The 23444-nt window shown below is 46.4% G+C and overlaps 1 protein-coding gene across 14 annotated transcripts in view; it reads left to right on the top strand.

The window, feature by feature from the left end:
- Positions 1-23444, top strand: part of Wdr20 (WD repeat domain 20) — a 57013-nt gene continuing 33569 nt past the window's right edge. For 8 of the 14 annotated variants that reach the window (XR_011367124.1, XR_011367125.1, XM_069997541.1 and 5 more), the window contains exon 1: positions 239-549. Coding sequence is in view for 11 of the 14 variants with exons in the window: in XM_069997541.1 (XP_069853642.1) it covers positions 301-549 (249 nt within the window). In the remaining 3 variants the exon portion in view is untranslated. Of the gene's footprint in view, positions 112-238; positions 550-16219; positions 16431-16495; positions 17136-23444 lie in introns of those variants that run through there. The other 6 variants (XM_069997544.1, XM_069997536.1, XM_069997534.1 and 3 more) reach the window with 5 other exon arrangements.

Raw genomic sequence — 23444 nt, 5'->3', positions numbered from 1 at the left:
CCGGCCGCGGCGCTCCGAATGCCCGCCAGCCCCGCCCCGCCGCGCCCCCCCGCCCCTGGGCAGCGCCCCTGGGAGGAGCCCGCGGGGGGCGCGACGAGCCGCGCCGGCCAGGTGAGCGCGCGTGCGCAGTCGGTCCGTAAACAAGCCCGCCCCTTTCCCCTCGGCCCGCCTTCGGGGGGCCGGCTCGCGGAGGGGGCGGGGCCGGGAGGAAGAGGCGGGGGCGGAGCCAGCGGCAGCCACGGCGCCTGCGCGGTGGGCGTGATCCGGGCACTTAGGGCAGGATGAACGCTGCTTTCCAAGATGGCGACGGAGGGAGGAGGGAAGGAGATGAACGAGATTAAGACCCAATTCACCACCCGGGAAGGTCTGTACAAGCTGCTACCGCACTCGGAGTACAGCCGGCCCAACCGGGTGCCCTTCAACTCGCAGGGATCCAACCCTGTCCGCGTCTCCTTCGTAAACCTCAACGACCAGTCTGGCAACGGAGACCGCCTCTGCTTCAATGTGGGCCGGGAGCTCTACTTCTATATCTACAAGGGGGTCCGCAAGGTACCGACCCGGCGTCCCCGGGGCCCGCCGGCGGCGCGGGCAGAGGCTGGGAGCAGGGCGGTGACCGCGGGGCCGGCGCCCGGCGAGGCGTGGGCCGGGACGGCGGCCGGGCGGCCCGCGGAGGGGCTCCGGGGCTCCGGGGCGCGGCGGCCGGGGCGGCCGGGGCGGCCGGGGCGGCGGCGTGCCGCGCCGGGGGTCCCGGGCCGGCGCCGGGCAGTGCGGGGCCGCGGCCGCCTCCCTGCCGGCCGGCGGGGTCCCGGCGCCGGCCCGGCCCGGGCCTGCGCGTCCCCGGAAGAGGTGGGGTGGCCGCCTCGCCGGCTCCGGTCGCCGCGGGTCCCCGGGAGGGCCGGGCGTCTCGCCCGGGGTCCGGGAACCGGGCGCCAGGCCGTCGGGAGTGGTGTGCGAGGCGGACCCGGGGCCGGGGAGGCGGAGGACTGGGACGAGGTCACGGAAGGACCCGCCGGGCTCGGAGCTTTGCGCCGCTGCCGACCCCGCGCGCCGGACGGCTGCCGGCGCCTCGGCCCCGGGGGGACCTTCCTTGGAGCCTGCCGGGGCTCGGGGATCACCCGGTCCCCGGGGTGCCGGCGGCCGGAAGGTCGGCTTCCGAGGGCTTGTGTGCGCGCGTGCCCGGATGAATCCTGTCCAACAAGTTCAGGCTGCGTCCCGGCCGGGAGGGCCGGGCCCCGCGCCGCGGTGGGGAGCCGGCCTCCTCTCCTCGGCGGGCAACTTAGCAGGGATTCCGCGAACTGCTGCTCCCCTTGGCGGTGGAGCTGTGTTCTGGGACCGGCTTACTTTGGACGTGGTCCCCCCCTCCCCCCGCACTGCCCCCGGGAAGGGGTCCGCAGATCCAGACCCCGGGTGGACCCCGGCATGAAGATGTAGCCAGCTCGTTTCCTTCCGATCAGTGTGTGTTCTCGTAAGGTGCCGATCGCGGCCGTTCGTGGTTTGCCTGCCGGCAGGCGTTTTCCCGAAAAGGTGGCCTGATGTCTCCTCTTCGGGGATGGAGGAACGGAAGTAGTCAGTACGGGAGCTGAAGTTTTTGTGCCACTCCCAACTCCATTACCGGCTGATTTGTTGGGTGACCTTGGGAGTTTTTAAGCTTTCATTTGTATTTTTTCTTAATTTAGAAAGGGATTATTGTACTGCACTGTTGCAGTGCGTTGTAATTGGTAATATACAATAAAAAATGAGCTCTAAAGCGCGGAACCACTCAGTAGATGTAAAATGTAGTGGAAACCCCTCAAGAGTAGCTGTCAGGAAAGAAGCTGCCATCTCGATACTCATGCTCGGAATGCAAAGATCAGTTCCCCCTGTGGAAATGAGTTTAAAATGAGTTCAAGCCTGGAATCCCAACACGTGGGAGGCAGAAGCAGTCGATTGCGAGTTTGAGCCAGTCATGGCCACATAGCAAGACACTATGTCAGTAAAAACCTAAAAGCACCCCTCCCCACCCCCAGTGATGGGAATCAGATCCAGCAAGTACTCCACCACGGAACTACACACCTCTTCATTTAAAAAGTAGTTTCCTGGCCAACATCATCTGGGTCTGGTAGCCCTTATTTGCATAGTAAAAACAGGTCATTTGTGCCAGGCACAGGTGGCTCACAGCTGTAATTCTAGCTACTCTGGAGGTTGAGATCTGAGGATCAAAGCCAGCCCAGGCAGAAAAGTCGGTGAGACCCTTATCTCCAATTGCCACCGAAAAAGCCGGAAGTGGAGCTGTAGCTCAAATAATAGGATGCTAATTTTGAGCAAAAAAGCGCCGGGATAGCATCTAGGCTCTGACTTCAAGCCCCAGGACCATACATAAAAAATAAATAAAACTCCAGTGGGTCATTTGGTTGGAAGTATCTTTGCAGTGTTCTCTTTCATTGGGACACTAGGGACACTACTCACTGAAAGGTAAGATTAAGAGAGCGTTTCAGAGGTGTGGTGCTGGTGTCTCACACCTGTAATCCTAGCTGTTCAGGAGACTGAGATCTGAGGATCAAGGTTCAAAGCCAGCTCAGGCAGAAAAATCTGTGAGATGCTTATCTCCAGTTATCCACCAGAAAACCAGAAGTGGTGCTGTGGTTCAAAGCTAGAAAAGAGCTCAGGGATAGCTCCCAGGCCCTGAGTTCAAGCCCATGACCAACCAAAAAAAAAAAAAAAAAGTCTGTTGAAGACAAATCTAATATACAAAAGTTTCTTTTGCCTGCATAATTTGAATGCTTTTTGTGTTGTTGATTGTAGGGCTTGAACTCAGGGCCTGGGCACTGTCCCCAAGCTCTTCAGCTCAAGGTGAGCATTCTACCACTTTGAGCCACAGCACCACTTCTGGTTTTCTGGTTGTTATTTGGAGATAAGAGTCTCATGGGCTCTCCTACCCTGGCTGGGTTTGAACTGGTATCCTAATATCTCAGCCACCTGAGTAGCTAGAATTATAGGCATGAGCCACTGGTGTCCAGCTTATACTATACTTCTAAAAGATCTTTAAGAAGTGGAAACCATTTAATTTGGGGCTCAAAAGTAACGGGTATTTAAAAAAATTAAAGATACTTTTTTAAGCATGAAATTTAGCTTTCTTAAAATTGTGATATTGTAGTGGGGCGCTGGTGGTTCACACCTATAATCCTAGGTACTCAGAAGGCTCAGATCTGAGGATCACAGTTCAAAGCCAGCCCGGGCAGGAAAGTCCATGAAACTCTTATCTACAGTAAGTGGCGCTGTGGCTCAAGTGGCAGAGCGCTAGCCTTGAGCTGAAGAGTGAGGGACAGTGTCCAGGCCCAGAGTTCAAGCCCTATGACTGACCAAAAAAAAAAATTTTTTTTTTTGATGTTGTGGTATATGTCTGTAATCCTAGCATTTGGGAGGTGGAGGTAGGAGGATTTAGAGTTTGAGGACAGCTTGAACTACTTTAGTGGGTTCAAAGGGTTTTTATAGTGAGATCTTGTGTCCAAAAAATGAAGGGATGACGGAGTAGCTCAGTGGTAGTCCTAGGAGAAGTCTGGGTTCCATCCCCAGGACTAAACAACAAAGAAATCAGTTGAGAAGTGGTGTAGCAGAAGATAATAAAGTAATGGAGAAAAAACATGTTACAGATTTCTTTTTATGTACTTGTGTCAAACCACATTATTTACAAGATCCATGTACTAAGCAAACAACTTTTTTCCCTCCTCTGTGGTTACTAGGGTTTGAACCTCAGGCCTTTGAGCTTGCTAGGCAGGTTTTTCTGTTTTGTTTTTGCCTGGGCTGGCTTGGACCTCAGTTGTCCTATTTATATTTCCCTCATTGCTGGGATTACAGGTGTGCACCACCATGACTATAGTCAGAATAACTTAATGTTCTCAACATTCAAGCCAAAGGGCCTTACTGCACTCCATTTAAGATTCCAAACCACAAATATATTGCCCGGACATGTTATTTAAATAATTCTTCCTGTAGGAGGAAAGTATGTTTAGATGGTTCTAAGACCTTATCAACTCCAAAGGTTATGTGGTTCTGAGCTATCTCTCTCTCTATATATATATTATTATTTTTTATTTTTATTTTTTTTGACCGGTAATGGGTCCTGAACTCTGGGCCTGGGCGCTGTCCCTCAGCTCTTCAGCTCAAGGCTAGCACTCTACCATTGGAGCCACAGTGCCACTTCCAGCTTTTTCTGTTTATGTGGTGCTGAGGAATTGAACCCAGGGCCTCATGCATGCAAGGCAAGCACTCTACCGCTGAGCCACCTTCCCGGCCCCGAGCTCAATATTTTTTAAGAAGTTAAATTCATCTTTTTGTTGGGGAAATGTCTTAGTGTTTTGGGTTTATCACTTAATTTGAGTTGGACAGGGTCAAGTGTTACAGAAAGCAAATTGAAGTGCTGTGATTTTCTAAGTCTTTATGTAGAAAAGCTTTATATTTACCATGTTGAGATCAAACTGGTCAGAAGAGGAGTCAATGGATAACATTTAAGATAAATTTAGCCGGGTGCTGGTGGCTCACGCCTGTAATCCTAGCTACTCAGGAGGCTGAGATCTGAGGATCGCGGTTCAAAGCCAGCCCGGGCAAGAAAGACCGTGAGACTCCTCTCTCCAATAAACCACCAGAAAACCGGAAGTGGCGCTGTAGCTCAAGTGGTAGAGCACTCACCTTGAGCTGAAGAGCTGAGGGACAGCGCCCAGGCCCAGAGTTCAAGCCCCACGACCGACAAAAAAAAAAAAAAAAAAAAAAAAAATTTAAGATAAATTTAGAGCCCAGGTTTTAGAAAATGGTAGATGATAGGTTTTCTTGGAAGAGAGTGAGCATTTTTGTGTTGAGAAATGTTCTGTTTCTGTTAAAACTGCAGGACCACCTGTTGGTGACTTCGGAGGAATACTTGCTTTGCGTGGAAGGTTAACTCGAATCTGTCTTTTAAACGTTTTTTCCCACAGACTGGCTATATATTGTCATGTTTGCACCATTCTCTTCATTTGTAATTCTCACACCTCCCCACTCATTTAGAAAGAGGTTTAGATGTCTCAAACTTTTTATTTATTTATTTATTTATTTATTTATTTATTTATTTATTTATTTATTTATTTATTTGGGTCTGGTTGTGGGGCCTGAACTCTGGGTCTGGGCGCTGTCCCTCAGCTCTTCAGCTCAAGGCTAGAGCTCTACCACTTGAGCCACAGCACCACTTCCGGCTTTTTTCATTTTGCTAATGTGGTTCTGAGGAATCGAACCCAGGGCCTCAGGCATGCAAGGCAAGCACTCTACCACTGAGCCATCTTCCCAGCCCACTTCAAGAAGTCTTGTACTTAGTAGTGCACACATTTTTTTTTTTTTTTGTGCCAGTCCTGGTACTTGAATTCAGGGCCTAGACACTGTCCCTGAGCTTCTTTTGCTCAAGGCTAGCACTCTACCACTTGAGCCACAGCACCACTTCTGGCTTTTTCTGTATATTTGTTGCTGAGGAATGGAACCTAGGGCTTCATGCATGCTAGGCAAGCGCTGTACCACTGAGCCACCTTCCCAGCCCCATACATGCTTTTTTTTTGTCTGTTGTGGGGCTTGAACTCTGTGCCAGGGTACTGTCCTTCAGCTCTTCAGCTCAAAGTAAGTACTCTACCACTAGAGCCACAGCGCCACTTCTGGTTTTCTTAGTGGTTTATTGGAGATAGAGTTCTTGTGACTCTCTTTAGGTAGTTTTAGCTTTATTTATTTATTTATATTTTGGTTGTGGGTGTTGAACTCTGGGCCTGGGCGCTGACCCACAGTTCTTCAGTTCTGCAAGGCGAGCGTGCTACCACTTGAGCCACAGCACCACTTCCTGGAGATAGAGTTTCACAGACTTTTCTGCCCGGGTTGGCTTTGAACCGTGATCCTCAGATCTCAGCCTCTTGAGTAGCTAGGAAACAGGCATGAGCCACCGGTGCCCGGCTTCCATTCTATTTTTGATTGATGGTAAACCCATGTTTCTTTTTCCATTAAAAGCTATTTATTGACTTCTGAAATCTTGATAAGATTTAGTCATTTGACTTTAGAATCTTATATCCTGAGTAGAATGCTCCTTAATACTTAAAGTAGGACATTTCTTGCTTCCCTTGACCTCTTAAGGGGATAATGGTAATAGGATTTTGAAACATCCTGTGGGTGGATTTGAAGAGCAGTGAGAAGCATTCAGAATATGTCAGCGAATTCTATGAGACAGCCAGGAGTGTCATTCTGTCACCAAGTGTTTGTGGGCCATGTCTACCAAATAATACTATTCTAGATGCTGGATGTAGACAGTCTGTGTCCTCAAGAAACATGCCATTATTAGCATTGAGTTTTTCTAGTGACTTAAGTGGTATTGTGCTTGGTAGACAACCTGAGTAAGAATCAATACATGGGTTAGGATACTTGTTACAAACTGATTTGGTTGTACAGCTAGAGAAGATTTTGAAGACAGAAGATTTTGGTTTTGGTTGAGGTTAGTTATATGGATAGAAATATGAAATATGGTCCTGTTTGGTTATTCAAGGGAAGGCATAAAAAGAGATAACCAGTGGGAGACATTCCAGTTTTAATTTTCAGGACACTTAAAATTATCTGAGAGCTGGGCGTGGTGGCTCACTCCTGTAATCCTAGCTACTCTGGAGGCTGAGATCTGAGGATCACAGTTCAAAGCCAGCCCAGGCAGGAAAGTCATGAGAATCTTATCTCCAATAAACTACCAGAAAACCATGTTAGTGGTTAGCAGTTAGTGTTAGCCTTGAGGTAAAGAGCTCAGGGACAGTGCCTAGGCCCAGAATTCAAGCCCCATAACTGACGAAGAAAAAAAAAATTTGAGAAGAGCAAAAACAAGTTACCTTATCCTCTTAACACCTAACTTTCTTTCTTTCTTTTTTTTTTTTTTTGGGTCCGGTCGTGGGGCCTGAACTCTGGGCCTGGGCGATGTCCTTCAGCTCTTCAGCTCTTCAGCTCTTCAGCTCAAGGCTAGCGCTCTACCACTTGAGCCACAGCGCCACTTCCGGCTTTTTGTTTTTGCTTATGTGGTGCTGAGGAATCGAACCCAGGGCCTCATGCATTCAAGGCAAGCGCTCTACCACTGAGCCACCTTCCCAGCCACTTCTTTTTCTTTTTCTTTTTCTTTTTTTTTTTTGGTCTGTTGTGGGTTTGAACTCTGGGCTTGGGTGTTGCCCCTCAGCTCTTCAGCTCAAGGTTAACGTTCTACTTGAGCCAAAGCACGACTTCCAGATTTTTTGCTTATGTGGTGCTGAGGAATCAAACCCAGGGCTTCAAGCATGCAGGGTAAGCACTCTACCACTGAGCCACCTTCCCAGCCCAGGAAAAAAGCTCATTTAGTAGTAAGGAATATTTTAACGTTCGGAACTAATCACTTTGCAGACAATCCCACTGACTAGGCAGCTCCTCACCCCGTGTGCTTTCTTCTTTCTTTTTTCTTTTCTCTTTCTTTTATTCTCTGCTCATCTCTGATTTTACTTTGCTCTCCAGTTCAGAGGGCCTTAATGCTTTATGTAATAAGTACTTGCCCATTCTTGTATTGGGTTAGGGTAAATCAAAGAAGTATGGGACCTGGGCCCTGACTGGAGAGGACTGTTACTGCACCAGGAGACATGATGGTCCTACATGTGTTGTTTGTGGCAAGGAATCTCACAGTCCAGTGGAATAATAAGCAGCCTTTATATTTAGCTAACTTTTTTTTTTTTTTTTGGTCGGTTGTGGGTCTTGAACTCTGGGCCTGAGCGCTGTCCCTCAGCTCTTCAGCTCAAGGCCAGTGCTCTACCACTTGAGCTACAATGTTACTTCTGGTTTTCTAGTGGTTTATTGGAGATAAGAGTTTCACGGACTTTCCTGCCTGGGCTGGCTTTGAACCCGGATCCTCAGATCTCAACCTCCTGAGTAGCTAGGATTACAGGCATGAGCCACCGGTGCCCAGCTCCGCTAACTTTTTTTTTTTTTTTGTCAGTCATGGGGCTTGAACTCTGGGCTTGAAGAGCTGTCCCTCAGCTCTTCAGCTCTAGGCTAGCACTCTACCACTTGAGTCATGGCACCACTTCCAGCTTTTTCTGTTTATGTGGTGCTGAGGAATTGAACCCAGGGCATTGTGCATGCAAGGCAAGCATTCTACCACTGAGCCACCTTCCCAGCCCTCAGCTAACTTTTATTAGACCTGTGGACACAAAGATGAGGAAGACAATCCTTGGCCTAAAGTGCTTACGTTCTTGGGGAAGCTCCTGAAAAGCATTCACAAATGAGCCTAGTCTACTGGGTAGGCACTGTGTGCAGTTTGTGAGAGGATACTGTCTGGTCTTTGTTACCCTTTTCATTTTCTCCTCAAAATAGTCCTTTGGGCTAGTCCATTGTAGCTCCTTCCTGCTGTTTAGATCCTGGCTTCATTTCTATCTTTCAGCAAGGAGAAGCTATTGATCACTTTCAGTAACATACATAAGCTTACACACAATTCTTATTACAGTTTTAGGCTGTTAGGTTGCTATAACAAAATGCTGGATAACTTAATAGAAAACAGAAATTGATTTCTCACAGTTCCAGATACTGGGATGTCCAACCTCAGGGTGTTGAGAGATGGAGTGTTTGGTGGAGACTGCTTGCTTGCTATGCACTCAGTGGTAGAAGGGTGAGGCAGTTCTCTGGGGTTTCTTTTATAAGAACACTAATCCCATTTATGAGGGCTGTACACTCAGAACCCAATCACCTAAAGTTCTGCTTCCTGATGTTATTGGTTAGATTTCAGCAGAGGAAATGGTTTCTCTCCCCCTCCCCCCCTTTGGTTGGCTGTGGGGGCTTGAACTCTGGGCCTGAGTGCTGTCCCTCAGCTCTTCAGCTCAAGGCTAGCACTCTACCACTTGAGCCACAGCGCCACTTCCGGTTTTCTAGTGGTTTTTATTGGAGATAAGAGTCTTGGACTTTCCTGCCCAGGCTGGCTTTGAACCTCGATCCTCAGATCTCAGCCTCCTGAGTAGCTAGGCATGAGCCACCAGCACCCTCTCATATTGTTCTTATACTAGGGCTTGAACTCAAGGCCAGGGCACTGTCCCTCAGCTCAAGTTTATCACTCGTAGCTCTGAGCCACCATTCCACTTAAGGCTTTTTGGAGGTTAATTGGAGTCTTAGGGATTTTCCTGCCTTGGCTAGCTTTGAACCTTGATCTGTGATCCTCAGATCTCTGCCTTCTTAGTAGCTAAGATTATAGGTGTGAACCATCAGAATCTGGCTTAGCATTTGAATTTTGAGCCCATAGCACAGATACCTTTCAAGCTTCTGTGTTTATTGTTAGCTCTAACACCATCCTCATAGAATATACGGTGTGGCACACCTTTTCTGTCTTGTTCTTCACTGTATTCCCAAGGTAGCTCTTTGAGCAGTGCTTGGCACATTACTATTGAGTGCATGTGTGCTCGTTGCCTTGTTTGTTTTTGTTTGACTCTTCATTATTGGTGAGTTGTGGCTCCATAGTATATAAAACATTTCTGTGGACCACCTTGTGGAGCCTGGGAGGGGTAAGGTAAGGCTGCCATTATTGTTGTTACTCCTATTTGGCAGATGAAGAATTAGATTTAGCAATGTGAGTAATTGTTAGGATTAATATGTGGTACCCACCACCTGTGACTCTGTAGTGTTTGTCTCTTTTTATTTTTTCTTCTTCTGGTGATGAAGTTTGAACTCAGGTCCTCTTGCACTTAAGCTTATTACCCGGCCTTTTTTTTTTTTTTTGGTTTTCTTTCAGACAGGGTTTCTCAGGGCCAGCCAACCTTGCTTGTGGTTTTGCTAGTTTTTTAGCCTGGGCTGGTCTTGAACCATGATTATCTTGATTTCTTACTCCTGAGTATCTGGGAGTGCAGGCATGAGCCACTATCTCTATCCCATGTGTTACTTTTTTATGTGATAACCTTGAGCACGTTGGTTAACCTCAAAAATCTGCAGTTTCATTTATGTATATAATGATGAGAATATCGGTCCTGTTTACTTCCCTATTTCATGATTAAATGAAATATTATGTGAAAGTTCTATAAAAAAATGGCAAGATAGCCTACCAATGTAAAATGTTCTTTTGGTTATGGAAAAATATACCAGAGGGTTAAAACTGACTCATTTTACTATGTGGGTAGTGGGGCTTGAACTCAGGGCCTGGGCTCTGTTCCTGAGCTCTTTTGCTCAAAGCTAACATCCCACCACTTTGAGCCACAGAGCCATTTTTGGTTTTCTGGTGGCTAATTGGAGATAAGAGTCTCACAGACTGCCTGCGCCGGTGGCTCATGCCTGTAATCCTAGCTACTCAGGAGGCTGAGATTTGAGGATTGCCATTCAAAGCCAGCCTGGGCAGGAAAGTAGTCCGAGAAACTCTTATCTAGAATAAATCACCAGAAAACTGGTGTGGTGTTGTAGGTCAAGTAGTAGAACGCTAGCCTTGAGCTGAAGAGCTGAGGGAGGGGCTGGGAAGGTGGCTCAGTGGTAAAGTGCTTGCCTTACATGCATGAGGCCCTGGGTTCGATTCCTCAGCACCACATAAGCAAAAAGAAAAAAGCCAGAAGTGGCACTGTGGCTCAAGTGGTAGAGCGCTAGCCTTGAGCTGAAGAGCTGAGGGACAGCGCCCAGGCCCAGATTTCATTTCCCACGACTGGACCCCAAAAAGAAGAGCTGAGGGACAGGGCTCAGGCCCAGAGTTCAAGGCACAGGACCAACAACAACAACAAAAAAGAGTTTCACAGACTTTGCTGCCTGGCTTCAAACCCAGATCCTCAGAGCTCAGCTCCTTGGATGGCTAGGATTACAGGCGTGAGCCACTGGCACCTGGCGGCTCGCTGACTCTTTACTGTTTCCTTTCACCTGAGCCCTTCTAGGAGAATGACAGAGGCTGGCTCAAGTGAGAATGTGTCCGGGCACAGTGGCTCATACTTAAGTCTAAGGATTGTGACTGGAAGCCAGCTTTGGCAGGAAAGTCCATGAGACTCTTACCTCTAGTTAACCATCAAAAAGCCAAAAATAGAAATAAGGCTCAAGTGGTAGAGTGCCAGCCTTGAGTGAAAAAGCTGAGTGAGAACATGAGGCCTTGAGTTGGAAGACCCAGCCCCAGAACCAAAATAAATTAAAAAAAGAATGGGAAAGTAGAGTGCTTTAGAGACCTGGGAGAGGTTACAGGGCAATTTTTAGGAGAGCAGATAAAGAGGCCCTAGGGAGTAGAGCTCAGCCTCATCTAACCCTTGTAGAAGCTGGTAGACTGCTCTTTTGACACATTTACTTATTAGTGCTCTTTAACCTGAATAGAATTTAGGAAATACCTCAATAAAGACTGAAAAAAAGTTTCACTTTTTTTTTTTTTTTTTTGGTCATGGGCTTGAACTCTGGGCCTGGGCACTGTCCCAGAACTCTTCAGCTGAAGGCGAGGGCTAGTCTACCACTTGAGCCACAGCACCACTTCTGGTCATTAATTGGAGATAAGAGTTTCCCAGCCTTTCCTGCCCAGGCTGGCTTTGAACCTCAATCCTCAGATCTCAGCCTCTCCTGAGTAGCTAGTATTATAGGGGTGAGTCACTGGTGCCCAGCGTATCTTATTATTATTATTATTTTTTGGTTGGTCGTGGGCCTTGAACTCTGGGCCTGAGCCCTGTCCCTCAGCTCTTCAGCTCAAGGCTAGCGCTCTACCACTTGAGCTACAGTGCCACTTCCGGTTTTCTGGTGGTTTATTGGAGATAAGAGTTTCATGGACTTTCCTGCCTGAGCTGGTTTTGAACCAAGATCCTCAGCCTCCTGAGTAACTAGGATTACAGGCATGAGCATATCTTTTTATTTTTAAAACTTCCTTTTTTTCTTTTTGGCTGCCTGGAGCTTGAATTTCATATGCCTGTGAGACAGGTGCTCTTCCAGTTGGGCCACACTCACCGCCCAGCACTTTTTGTTGCGGTTATTGTTGAGATAGGGTCTCATGTTTATTCCTGGCCTGGCCTGGATCTTGATCCTCAAACATCTCCTTCCCAAGTAGCAGGATGGCATACATGTACCATCACACCCAGGTTTTATTGGACATGCTTTAGAGGGATTCTTGTAATTTCCCCTTCCTGCCCCCCCCAAGGATGGTCTGGTACTAAAATCCTCCTGATAGCCCCTTCCCAAGTGCTGGGATTATAGTTGTGAGCTACTACACGTGGTTTGTTTTTACTAACATGTGCTTCAATTAGGAACGTAGGCAACAGATCAAAGTACTAGTAGATCGTAGACAACAGATCAAAGTACTAGTAGAACCTTTGACCATCACTAGTGCAAGTCACAGGTTTTCATAGCGTATCATGTGATTGTGTGGCCTGTATTTCAAATACCATTTACATTCTTTACCAGTTTGAAGTCACTTTCATCATCTCTTTTTGAAGAGCTGTCTTCCCTGCCTCAGAGCACCTCCCCCACTCATGTGCTAGAAAACCAGAGTGCTCCTCACCCCACACAGCAGCTTTGCTCCGCTTGTGAACATATTTCCCAATCTTAAAAATGGTAAGGTGGGGAAAGTGAGGCCTTGAATTGGGGACATTGTTGAAAAAGAAAGGAGAGATGTACTCATTACCCAACTTATGAAATGGTAACCCCTTAGTAAAGATAAAATTATATTTAAAGAAAATAGGTCGGGCGCTGGTGGCTCACACCTGCAATCCCAGCTACTCAGGAGCCTGAGCCCTGACGATTGAAGTTCAAAGCCAGCGTAGGCAGGAAAGTCCCTGAGACTCTTATCTCCAATTAACCAGTTAAAAATTGGAAGTAGTGCTGTAACTCAAAGTGGTAGAGCACTATCCCAGGCCTGAGTTCAAACCGTAGGACTGGTACGGGAAAAAAAAAAAAAAGGTAAGAAGACTGTTTCTGACCTGCTTGGACTCAAGTCCTTTGCCTCTTTGCAGCTTTTAAGAATAAAGCTCCTCTAGTTATCTAAGTTGTTTTGTCCAGCCAAGTATAACCCGTAGCCAACACCAACGTCAGCATCACCTGGGTGCACTCCCACACGCACTGGGCAGTCTGCAGAGGGGATCCCTGGTGAGGCACACTGAAGTTGGAGCATCATGGTCTCCACTTGCTCTCTCCTTCATTGGTTGCCACCTTAAATAAACGTACCCCAGCAAGCTACTGTTCCTTCTTGACATGTTTTACATGTGCAATTCAGTGATCCATAGTAAAACTTCCAAGTTGTACAGCTATCACCATCACCCAGTTTCAGGACATAAGGGATTGATTTTTTGTGTGTGTATGTGTACACACGTATGCACGCTTGTGCCAGTACACACGTCAGTTCTAGGGCTTGAACTGTGGGCCTTGCGCTCTCACTTGGCTTTTTCCCTCAAGGTGTGTCACTTGAGCCACACCTCTGCTTCTGGCTTTTTGCTGGCTATATCTCTCAGATTTGTCTGCCTGCTGATGATTTCAAATCCTCAGATCTTGGCCTTTTGAGTAGCTAGGATTGCAGGTATGAAGTACTGGCCCAGCTTGTGTCTAGTGTCTTGACTGCCTAAAGCTAGCTTTGTTTGGAACTTGTGTATTTATTATTCTGGAGTCCTCGGGAAAAAATGTCCACACTCTCCCTTCCAGAGGAAAACAGCTTTGCTTCTGTTTCCAGAGGAATTGCAGCTCTCCTTACATTGTTTCCTCATCTGGATTCTGGACGAGGTGTATATTTGGTTAGCAAGACTGAGGGAGGGCATTAGTATTAAAAACACTGGCTGTTCTCAGCTCTTTCTTGGATCTGTCAGCAGTTTGGGGTTATAGATGGTGGAGCTGGAGAGGTCTGGTAGAGCTCTGACCACTACAATGCCCCTGCAGACTGAGACAGGCTTTTGGCCATTTACTTCCCCTGGTATCCATGTGGAGCCTTTGGCATCTTTCCCTTTCCTCCTCAGGGTTCTGCTGATTTGCTGGCTCCCTCAGCTCGCTGCTGACTCCTGTACCTGCCTCCACTCTAGTCCTGCCATTGTCTCTGCTGGTTCTTTCCTCTTCATGACCCGTCTAGCACCTTAGCCACTTGCTCTCATGGTTTCCATGGCCAGCCTGGGGTCTCATCTATTCTGCACAGTGACACTGCAGCCTTAGCAGCTGAAGCAGTTTCTGCTCCCAACTTCGAATTCAGCTAGAGTTATCCTCCTACTCCTCTGTGAGCTTGGCTCCCATCGCTGTAATCTCCATGGTCCGGTTACTCAATCTTTGTGCCACCAAGTCACCAGACACCACCAAGCAGCCTCTCCGCGGGGTTGGACACCATTAGTCATCTTTTCTTTATCAGTCATCTCTATCAGAGCATTTTTTATGGTAACACTTGGGTCTTGCTACCGTTCTGGCTCGTGTCATTGGGGTCATGCACTGTTTTACTACCTCTGCTAATTCACTCTCTTCTATCTACTTTTTCTTTTTGTCTGCTGTGGGACTTGAACTCAGGGCCTGGATGCTGTCCCTGAGCTCTTTAGCTCAAGGCTAGTGGTTGGTTTCTTTCTTTCTTTCTTTTTTTTTTTTTTTGTCTGTTGTGGGGCTTGAACTCTGGGCTTGGGCGCTGTCCCTGTGCTCTTCAGCTCAAGGCGAGCGCTCTACCGCTTGAGCCACAGCACCACTTCCGGCTTTCTAGTGGTTTATTGGAGATAAGAGTCTCACAGACTTTCCTGCCTGGGCTGGCAGATCCTCAGATCTCAGCCTCCTGAGTAGCTAGTATTACAGGCGTGAGCCACTGGCGCCTGGCTTAGTAGTTGGTTTCTTTAAGGAGTTTTTCTGGTATTTCTCATCAGCTGTTATGTTTGCTGCCACAGAAACATGAGTAATAGAGTAGTTGGTGTGAAAATGGTGATTTGGCATGTTGAAAATGGATTATCCACCTGTACATGATGCTTCTTCTCTAGTTGTGCATTTGTTCAGTGTAATAAATAAAAGTTTGTTTTCATGATGAATTTTACTGTTTATCAAGACACGTATTTTTCTGTGACTATACTGGGCCCTGACTTGCTTTTAAAGTAGCCCCACTGCTTAATGATAGGAATACAGCCGAGGAATATATCATTAGGTTTTCATGATCATTATCATTGTTATTGTGTGACCATTGTAGAGTGCAGTTACACAGAGCCAGGTGACTGTGAAGTCAGGAGGCCAGTCTTGGGGGACTGCTACCGTGTAGATGCTGCCAGGCAAACACTAGTATTCACTACAATGTGACATCGCACATGACGATACTAGAGAGTGGGGAAATAGATTCAGTGGCATTTTAGACCATTTTATTCTGCTTAAAAGCTACAAAAGAAATGTAATTATTGACAGTTATACAAAAACAGTTACCTAAACATATAACCCCTCCCTTTTAATAATATTGTGAATTTTAAGCCATGCTCTGGTGGCTCAAGCCTGTAATCCTAGCTCCTCAAGAGGCTGAGACCTGGGCTGGGAATGTAGCTTCGTGGTAGAGTGCTTGCCTAGCATGCATGAAGCCCTGGGTTCGATTCCTCAGTATCACATAAATGGAAAAAAACCAGAAATGGCGCTGTGGTTCAAGTGATAGAATGCTATCCTTGAGCAAAAGAAGCTCAGGGACAGTGTCCAGGCCCTGAGTTCAAGCCCCAGGACTAGCAAAAAAAAAAAAAAAAAAAAGGCTGAGATCTGAGGATCACAGGTCGAAGCCAGTCTGGGCAGGAAAGTCTGTGAGACTCTTACCTTCTGTTAAGCACCAAAAACTGGAAGTGATGTAGCTCAAGTGGTAGAATGCTAGCCTTGAGCAAAAAAGCTCAAGGACAGCATCCAGGCCCTCAGGCCCTTAGTTCAATCCCTACAACTGACCAACAAAGAAAAGAAAATAATTTTAGTATTTTGGTGAGAATCTTTCCAAACTGTTTTTTGTTCTTTTTGGCAAAAATGAACAGATTAGAAACTATTTTACTCCCTGTCAATTCTTGTGGATCTATCGGTCATGGATATTGAACTCAGCCTGGGCTTTTGAGCTCAAGGTGAGCGTTCTGCCACTTGAACCATACTGCCAATTCTGGTTTTCTGGTGGTGTTTTTTTTTTGGAGATAAGAGTCTCACGGACTGGCTGGCCTGGCTTTGAACCCTGATCCTCAGATCTCAGCCTCCTAAGTAGCTAGGCTTATAGGTGTGAGCCACTGGTGCCCCGCTAACAGATACATTTATTTATTTATTTATTTTTTTGTAGGTCGTGGGGCTTGAACTCTGGGCCTGGGCGCGGTCCCTCAGCTCTTCAGCTCTTCAGCTCTTCAGCTCAAGGCGAGCGCTCTACCACTTGAGCTACAGCGCCACTTCCCGTTTTCTGGTGGTTTATTGGAGATAGGAGTCTCACGGTCTCTCCTGCCCGGGCTGGCTTTGAACCGCGATCCTCAGATCTCAGCCTCCTGAGTAGCTAGGATTACAGGCGTGAGCCACCAGCGCCCGGCTAACAGATACATTTAAATGTAGGATCACAGTTTCTTTTTCCTCAAATTCCATTCAAATGTATGTTTTTTAAAAAAACATGGATAGTTTTGGGTGCTGGGGATGCTAGCACTCTACCACTTGAGCCACAGTGTCACTTCTGGATTTTTCTGTTTATGTGGTACTGAGGGATTGAACCCAGGGCTTCAGGCATGCTATGCAAGCACTCTAGCACTAAGCTACATTCCCAGCCCAGGATTTTTTTCCTTATATAAAACTGTTACCTCTAAAACCAAGTACAGATGGCTTGAGAATCATACCTCCGATTAATCCCCCAAAAGCCCAAAATGGAGTTATGGCTCATAGTAGTAGAGTGCTAACCTTGAGCACAAAATTTTAGGGACAGTGCCCAGGTCCTGAGTTCAAGGTCCAGGACTGGCACCACAAAACAACAACTACTACTACAAAAAAAACCAAAAAACAAAACCTGCTAATTTATCACAATCAGAAAACATTGATGAACATTGATGCATTGCTGTTACCTAATCCACAGTTTGTGTCAACATTTCACTTTTCAGACATTTCGTCCCGGTTTGGGATCCATTCCAGAGTCACACAGAGTTAGTTGCAGTCCGTTCATCTTCATGGTGGGTCTGTTCCTTGGCATTTACTCTTCAATGATCTTGACCTCTGAAGACTTCAGACTGAGTGTAGAGGCTAATTCCTGTAATTCCAGCTGTTTTCAGGTAGAAATCAGTAGAAACACACTAGCCCGATTGCAAAACAGATAAGCTAGATGTGCTGGTGCATACTGGTAATGGGAACTGTATCACAGGCCATGGGTGGAGTGTTGTGAGGTCCCAGGCTGACCCAGGCAAAAATGTGAGACTTCTGGATGAAAAAGAGCCAGAGCACAAAAGGACTAGACACATGGCCTGAGGGGTAGAGCACCTGCCTGGCAAAGTTAGGCATTGAGTTCAAACTCCAATACTGCCCCCACACAAAAAAAGGAGAGGGACTTTAGAGCAGTTGTTTTTTAAAATAATTTCTCTCAAGATTTGTCTTTTTAAAGAATGTTGGCATATATTTAACTCATCTGTATTTAGGGTAGCATACCCTAGAACTGATGTTCTATCTTTTCAGAGAGTCATTCCAGGGAGCACTTGATGCTATTTTGCCCAACAGTACTGCTAATTGGTGACACTGAAGTTAATGATCAGCTTGCTACATTCATCTGTTTTCAGGTTCCATCTTCCTTCCCCCTTGTAACTGATAAGTAATTAGGAGGGGGACACTTTCTATTAAATAATATCCTGTTTCCCATCAAACCTTCAGCAGCCAGTTCTAGCGTTGGTGAGTGATTTTGGCTGTTAATATGGTAAATGTAAAATCCATTGTCCTTTTCCTCTGCATTTATTGGTGTTAGCGCTTTTTTCTTCCAATTTATTGGTGTTAATATAAACATTTCATTCCATGACAATTTTGAAATACCATTTCAATGTTTAAATTGACCCATTAGCCAGGTTTGGTGATACACATTTATAATCCCAGCTTTATAGTAGGCTTATGAAGGAGAATCAGACCAGGACTAGCCCTGGGCAGCAAATAGATGTTTTCTGAAGAATAACTAAAAGCAAAAGGAGTCGTGGCATGACTCAAGTAGTAGTAGAACAGTTGCCTAGCAAACAGGAGGCCTTGAGTTCAAACTCCAGCACCATGTACCTGGATGAATGAATGGATGAATTGCCCTGTAATTGGTCAGCGTTAGTCTCTTTGCCTCTTAAATCTTCAGGATTCCTTTTTTCTTTTCTTTTCTTTTCTTTTCCTCTCTTTCTCTTTCTCTTTCTCTTTCTCTTTCTCTTTCTCTTTCTCTTTCTCTTTCTCTTTCTCTTTCTCTTTCTCTGTCTCTGTCTCTGTCTCTGTCTCTGTCTCTTTCTTTCTTCCTTTCTTTCCTTTCTTTCTTTCTCTTTCTTTCTTTCTTTCTTTCTTTCTTTCTTTCTTTCTTTCTTTCTTTCTTTCTTTCTTTCTTTCTTTCTTTCTTTCTTTCTTTCTTTCTTTCTTTCTTTCTTTCTTTCCATGGGGCCTGAACTCTGGGCCTGGGCGCTGTCCCTCAGCTCAAGGCTAGCACTCTACCACTTGAGCCACAGTGCCACTTCCAGCTTTTTTCTTTTTGTTATGTGGTGCTGAGGAATTGAACCCAGGGCCTCAATCATTCAAGGCAAGCGCTCTACCACTGAGGGACCTTCCCAGCCCCTTATCTTTCCCCTCCCTTCCCCTCCCTCTCCTCCCCTCCCCCTCCCCCTCCCTTTCTTTTTTCTTTTCTTTTCTTTTTTTTGGTGCTGGTCCTGGGGCTTGAACTCAGAGTCTGGGTGTTGCCCCTGAGCTTTTTTGCTCAATGCTAGTGGTTTACCACTTGAGCTTCTGTATGTGTGTGTCTGGTCTGTCTGCTGTGTGTCTGTGTTTAACTGGAGATAAGAATTTCATGGAGCCGGGCGCTGGTGGCTCACGCCTGTAATCCTAGCTATTCAGGAGGCTGAGATCTGAGGATCGCAGTTCAAAGCCAGCCCGGACAGGAGAGACCGTGAGACTCCTATCTCCAATAAACCACCAGAAAACGGGAAGTGGCGCTGTAGCTCAAGTGGTAGAGCGCTGGCCTTGAGCTGAAGAGCTGAGGGACAGCGCCCAGGCCCAGAGTTCAAGCCCCATGACCGACAAAAAAAAAAAAAGAATTTCATGGACTTGGGGCTAGGAGGTTGGCTCAGTGGTAGAGTTGCTTGCCTTGCATGCATGAGGCTCTGGGTTTGATTCCTCAGCACCACATAAACAGAAAAGGCCAGAAGTGGTGCTGTGTAGCTCAAGAGGTAGAGCACTAGCCTTGAGCTGAAGAGCTGAGGGACAGTGTCTGGGCCCAGAGTTCAGGCCCCACAACCGACAAAAAAAAAAAAAAAAATCATGGACTTTTTTGTTCAGGCTAGCTTTGAACCTTGATCCTCAGATCTCAGCCTGCTGAGTAGCTAGAGTTACAAATGTGGACCATCGGTGCCCTGCTATTTCAGTAGTCTTTGATTACACACAAAGTTAGTCCATATTTACCACACCTGTTCACCTTGTATTCTCTTTTTTTTTTTTTTTTTTGTCGGCCGTGGGGCTTGAACTCTGGGCCTGGGCGCTGTCCCTCAGCTCTTCAGCTCAAGGCGAGCGCTCTACCACTTGAGCTACAGCGCCACTTCCGGTTTTCTGGTGGTTTATTGGAGATAGGAGTCTCACGGTCTCTCCTGCCCGGGCTGGCTTTGAACCGCGATCCTCAGATCTCAGCCTCCTGAGTAGCTAGGATTACAGGCGTGAGCCACCAGCGCCCGGCTTCACCTTGTATTCTCAGAGGCCTGGCCAGACACCAGTGGCTCACATCTGTAATCCAGGCTACTCAGGAGATCTGAGGATCGGCTTTGACTGCCAGTTCATACTCTAGAAGTGAAGAGAGACTGGCCTTTCTGCATTCCGAATGCCAGTCCTACTAGACTGTTTTGGAGTTGGCTGGTATTGAGTTACCAGTTTATACCAGTATAAACCTGTAAATCTGATAGGAAACAAGTGAGAAATGTCTGAAGGAGGGCCAGAGGCTTGGCTCAAGCAGTAAAGCTCCCTCTGAGTGGTATTGCTCTTGTGACCTATGAGAAAGTTACTTTCTCACCCCAAAATTTAGAGCCGTTGAGATAAGCCATATATAACATGACTAATGGTACAACACTTGCTAAATGGAGCAGTTGCTGCAGTGATGAGCGAGTGTGGAACTTCATACAAAGGCCCACAGCTTCTCACGGGAGCATGTCAATGGAGAAACTTTCTCTTGAGCTCATTGGTCTCGGGATGCTGTCTTCCTCAGAGGTCTGGTTAGGTAAAAGATGAATTGAATTACAGAATCCAAGCGGAATATTTTAGTCACTCATTTTAGTGGCTGATCTCTTAATGAGATAAAATTATTTCTCTTGGGTCCTCTTTCACAGCATAGCAATAGTTTTAAATGTTTTTTTTTAATGCAAATTTTCTAGTGTTTAGTTTTTGAAGTTTTATATTACATATTCTACAGTTCACATACTAGCTGATTTTGGGTTTTGAAAAAAGCATTGCAGCTGAATATGGTTAAAAGCTGTGCTGTGCTCTGGTGGCTCACACCTATAATCCTAGCTACTCAAGAGGCTGAGATCTGAGGAACATGGTTCTAAGCCAGCCAGGGCAGGAAAGTCCATGAGACTCTTATCTCCATTTAACCACCAGAAAGCTGGGAAATGGAGCTGTGGTTCAAGTGGTCAGCCTTGAGTGAAAAAACTAAGGAACAGTACCCAAGACCTGAGTTCAAGTCTCATCCTGGCATAAAAAGAAAATACTTCGAAACTTTGAGCAGATAGATTACTACCCCTCCCTAAGCCTCAGTTTCTCTGTAGATAAGGAAGTGTCAGGATTCTGTAGGGCCACTGCACAATTGGAATTTCAAATATTTCCCACTTAGCATATCATTGCTTGGTTATTCACCAACTTGGACTGGAAGATGTTTTTTAAAAAAATCCTTTTGTGCTCTGCTAGGTATGATAAGCACAAGGATTGTCTAAAGGGCAGAGAGCATCTTAGAGCTACTCTACTCCCTGCTTTATAATGACCTTTACCAGCATTGTCTGAGTACTTTTAGAAGGGCAGACCTTTTGGAGAACTTACAGAAATTATTTTCTTAAGAGTTTAAAATGAATATCTTTTGTACAAACACATAAAAGCATTGTGCCTTTTGTTCTGTTTGAGATGTTAGTATTCCTTTTGGAATAGGATTTTATATCGATACATATTTAACAGAAGGGTTTAATGAAATAGGTCATTTGAATATGATAGCATTTTAATGTGATGCGATCTGGCATTAGAATGTGTGCAAATTGGATTTATCTAATGTTTATTCATAGTTTCATTTTAATGACGAGATTAGATATTGCATTAGGCTTAATGAAGCACTAGGGTAGCTACCTATCGTGACTCACTTTGTGACGAACCGACTGACCCTGTGGAAAGCCACAGAAGGAATGCAGAGATGGCTGGGCTTCTCATTGCATATTTATCTATATATTTGTCATACAGGATTCCCATGAAGATGTTTAGTTAAAATTTTGTACCAAATTAAAAAATTAGGTAGAAATGATGTTAAAGTTGAGCAGTTTAGTATGTGTCTGTGTGGGGGTGTGGGGGTGCGTGCCCACACACCAGTACTGGGATTTGAATTCAGGGCCACAGCACTATCCCTTAGCTTTTCACTCAAGGCTGATACTCTACCACTTGAGACCTGGCCACAACTACCTTTCCAGCTTTTTGCTGATTAAGTGGAGATTAGAGTCTCAGATTTTTCTGCCCGGCCTGGCGATGGCTGCTGTTGCTGCTGCTGCTGCTTTTTTTTTTTTTTTTTAATAATTTTTTATTGAGATTAAGTGATTACATAAATTTCACAAATTTCATAGTATTGTGAGATAGTGATAGTCACAAACACATTCTAACCTTCACAAGACAAACTGTCATTATCATGGAATATAATGTTTCTGAATTCTGAGCTTTGATAATACAGCTATTTCTTCCACATCAGGTGATATGTACATTTCTTTCCTTTTGCTTAGTGTAAGCTGTTCCCTCTTTCCCTCTCATTCCTTCCCTCCCATCGCTGCCTTTGAGTTGCTTAGTTCGTTTTCATCAAGGTCCAGTGCAGCTGCTACTGCTTTTGTGCCAGTATTTGGACTTGAATAGAGGGACTGAGTGCTGTCTCTTAGCTTCTTTGCTCAAGGCTGACACACTGCCAGTTGAACCACATCTCTACTTGCAGTTTTATTAGTTAATTGGTGATAACAGTCTCATGAACTTTCCTGCCTAGGCTGGCTTCAGATTGCAGCCTTATGAGTATCTAGGATAAAAGGCCTGAGCCAGCAGTACCTGGCTTTGAGTCCTTTTTTTTTTTTTGGTCGGCCGTGGGGCTTGAACTTTGGGCCTGGGCGCTGTCCCTCAGCTCTTCAGCTCAAGGCCAGCGCTCTACCACTTGAGCTACAGCGCCACTTCCTGTTTTCTGGTGGTTTATTGGAGATAGGAGTCTCACGGTCTTTCCTGCCTGGCTGGCTTTGAACCGCGATCCTCAGATCTCAGCCTCCTGAGTAGCTAGGATTACAGGCGTGAGCCAGCAGCGCTGGCCTTTTGAGTTCATTTAAAAAAAAATGATTCTGAGCCGGGCGCTGGTGGCTCACGCCTGTAATCCTAGCTACTCAGGAGGCTGAGCTCTGAGGATCACGGTTCAAAGCCAGCCCGGGCAGGAGAGACCGTGAGACTCCTATCTCCAATAAACCACCAGAAAACCGGAAGTGGCGCTGTAGCTCAAGTGGTAGAGCGCTCGCCTTGAGCTGAAGAGCTGAGGGACAGCGCCCAGGCCCAGAGTTCAAGCCCCACGACCGACAAAAAAAAAAAAAAAAAAAAAAAAAAAAGATTCTGAAGCCAGGGATAGTGACAACATGCCTATAATTCTCATGACTCGGGAGGCTGAGGCAGGAGGTTGAGAGTTCAAGGCCAGCCTGGGTTATACAGGAAGACTGTTCCCCTCCATGTGTGTCGCGCTCCCCTCTCCCCAGGAGCTTTTAGATTAACAAAAAAGAAAAATACTCTAGGGGGAAGTTGTTTTTTTTTGGGGGGGCATAGTGGCTCTAGGCCTGGGCACTGTCCCTCAGCTCTTCAGCTCAAGAGCCACAGGGCCACTTCCTGCTTTTTTTGCTTATGTGGTGCTGAGGAATCGAACCCAGGGCCTCACGCAGGCAAGGCAAGCACTCTACCACTGAGCCACCTTCTCAGCCCTCCACCTGTCTCTTAAAAAAAAAAATCGGGCTGAGAAGGTGACTCAGTGGTAGAGCGCTTGCTTCGCCTGCATGAGGCCCTGGGTTCGATTCCTCAGCACCACATAAACAGAAAAAGCCGGAAGTGGTGCTGTGGCTCAGGTGGTAGGGCACTAGTCTTGAGCTGAAGAGCTGAGGGACAGCGCCCAGGCCCAGAGT

This window comes from Dipodomys merriami, unplaced genomic scaffold (genome assembly GCF_024711535.1).
Source record: "Dipodomys merriami isolate MVZ:Mamm:240054 unplaced genomic scaffold, mDipMer1.0.p SCAF_50, whole genome shotgun sequence".
Lineage (NCBI taxonomy): Eukaryota > Metazoa > Chordata > Mammalia > Rodentia > Heteromyidae > Dipodomys > Dipodomys merriami.
The sequence above is the reverse complement of the archived record's forward strand: the minus strand, read 5'-3'. Positions and strand labels throughout refer to the sequence as shown.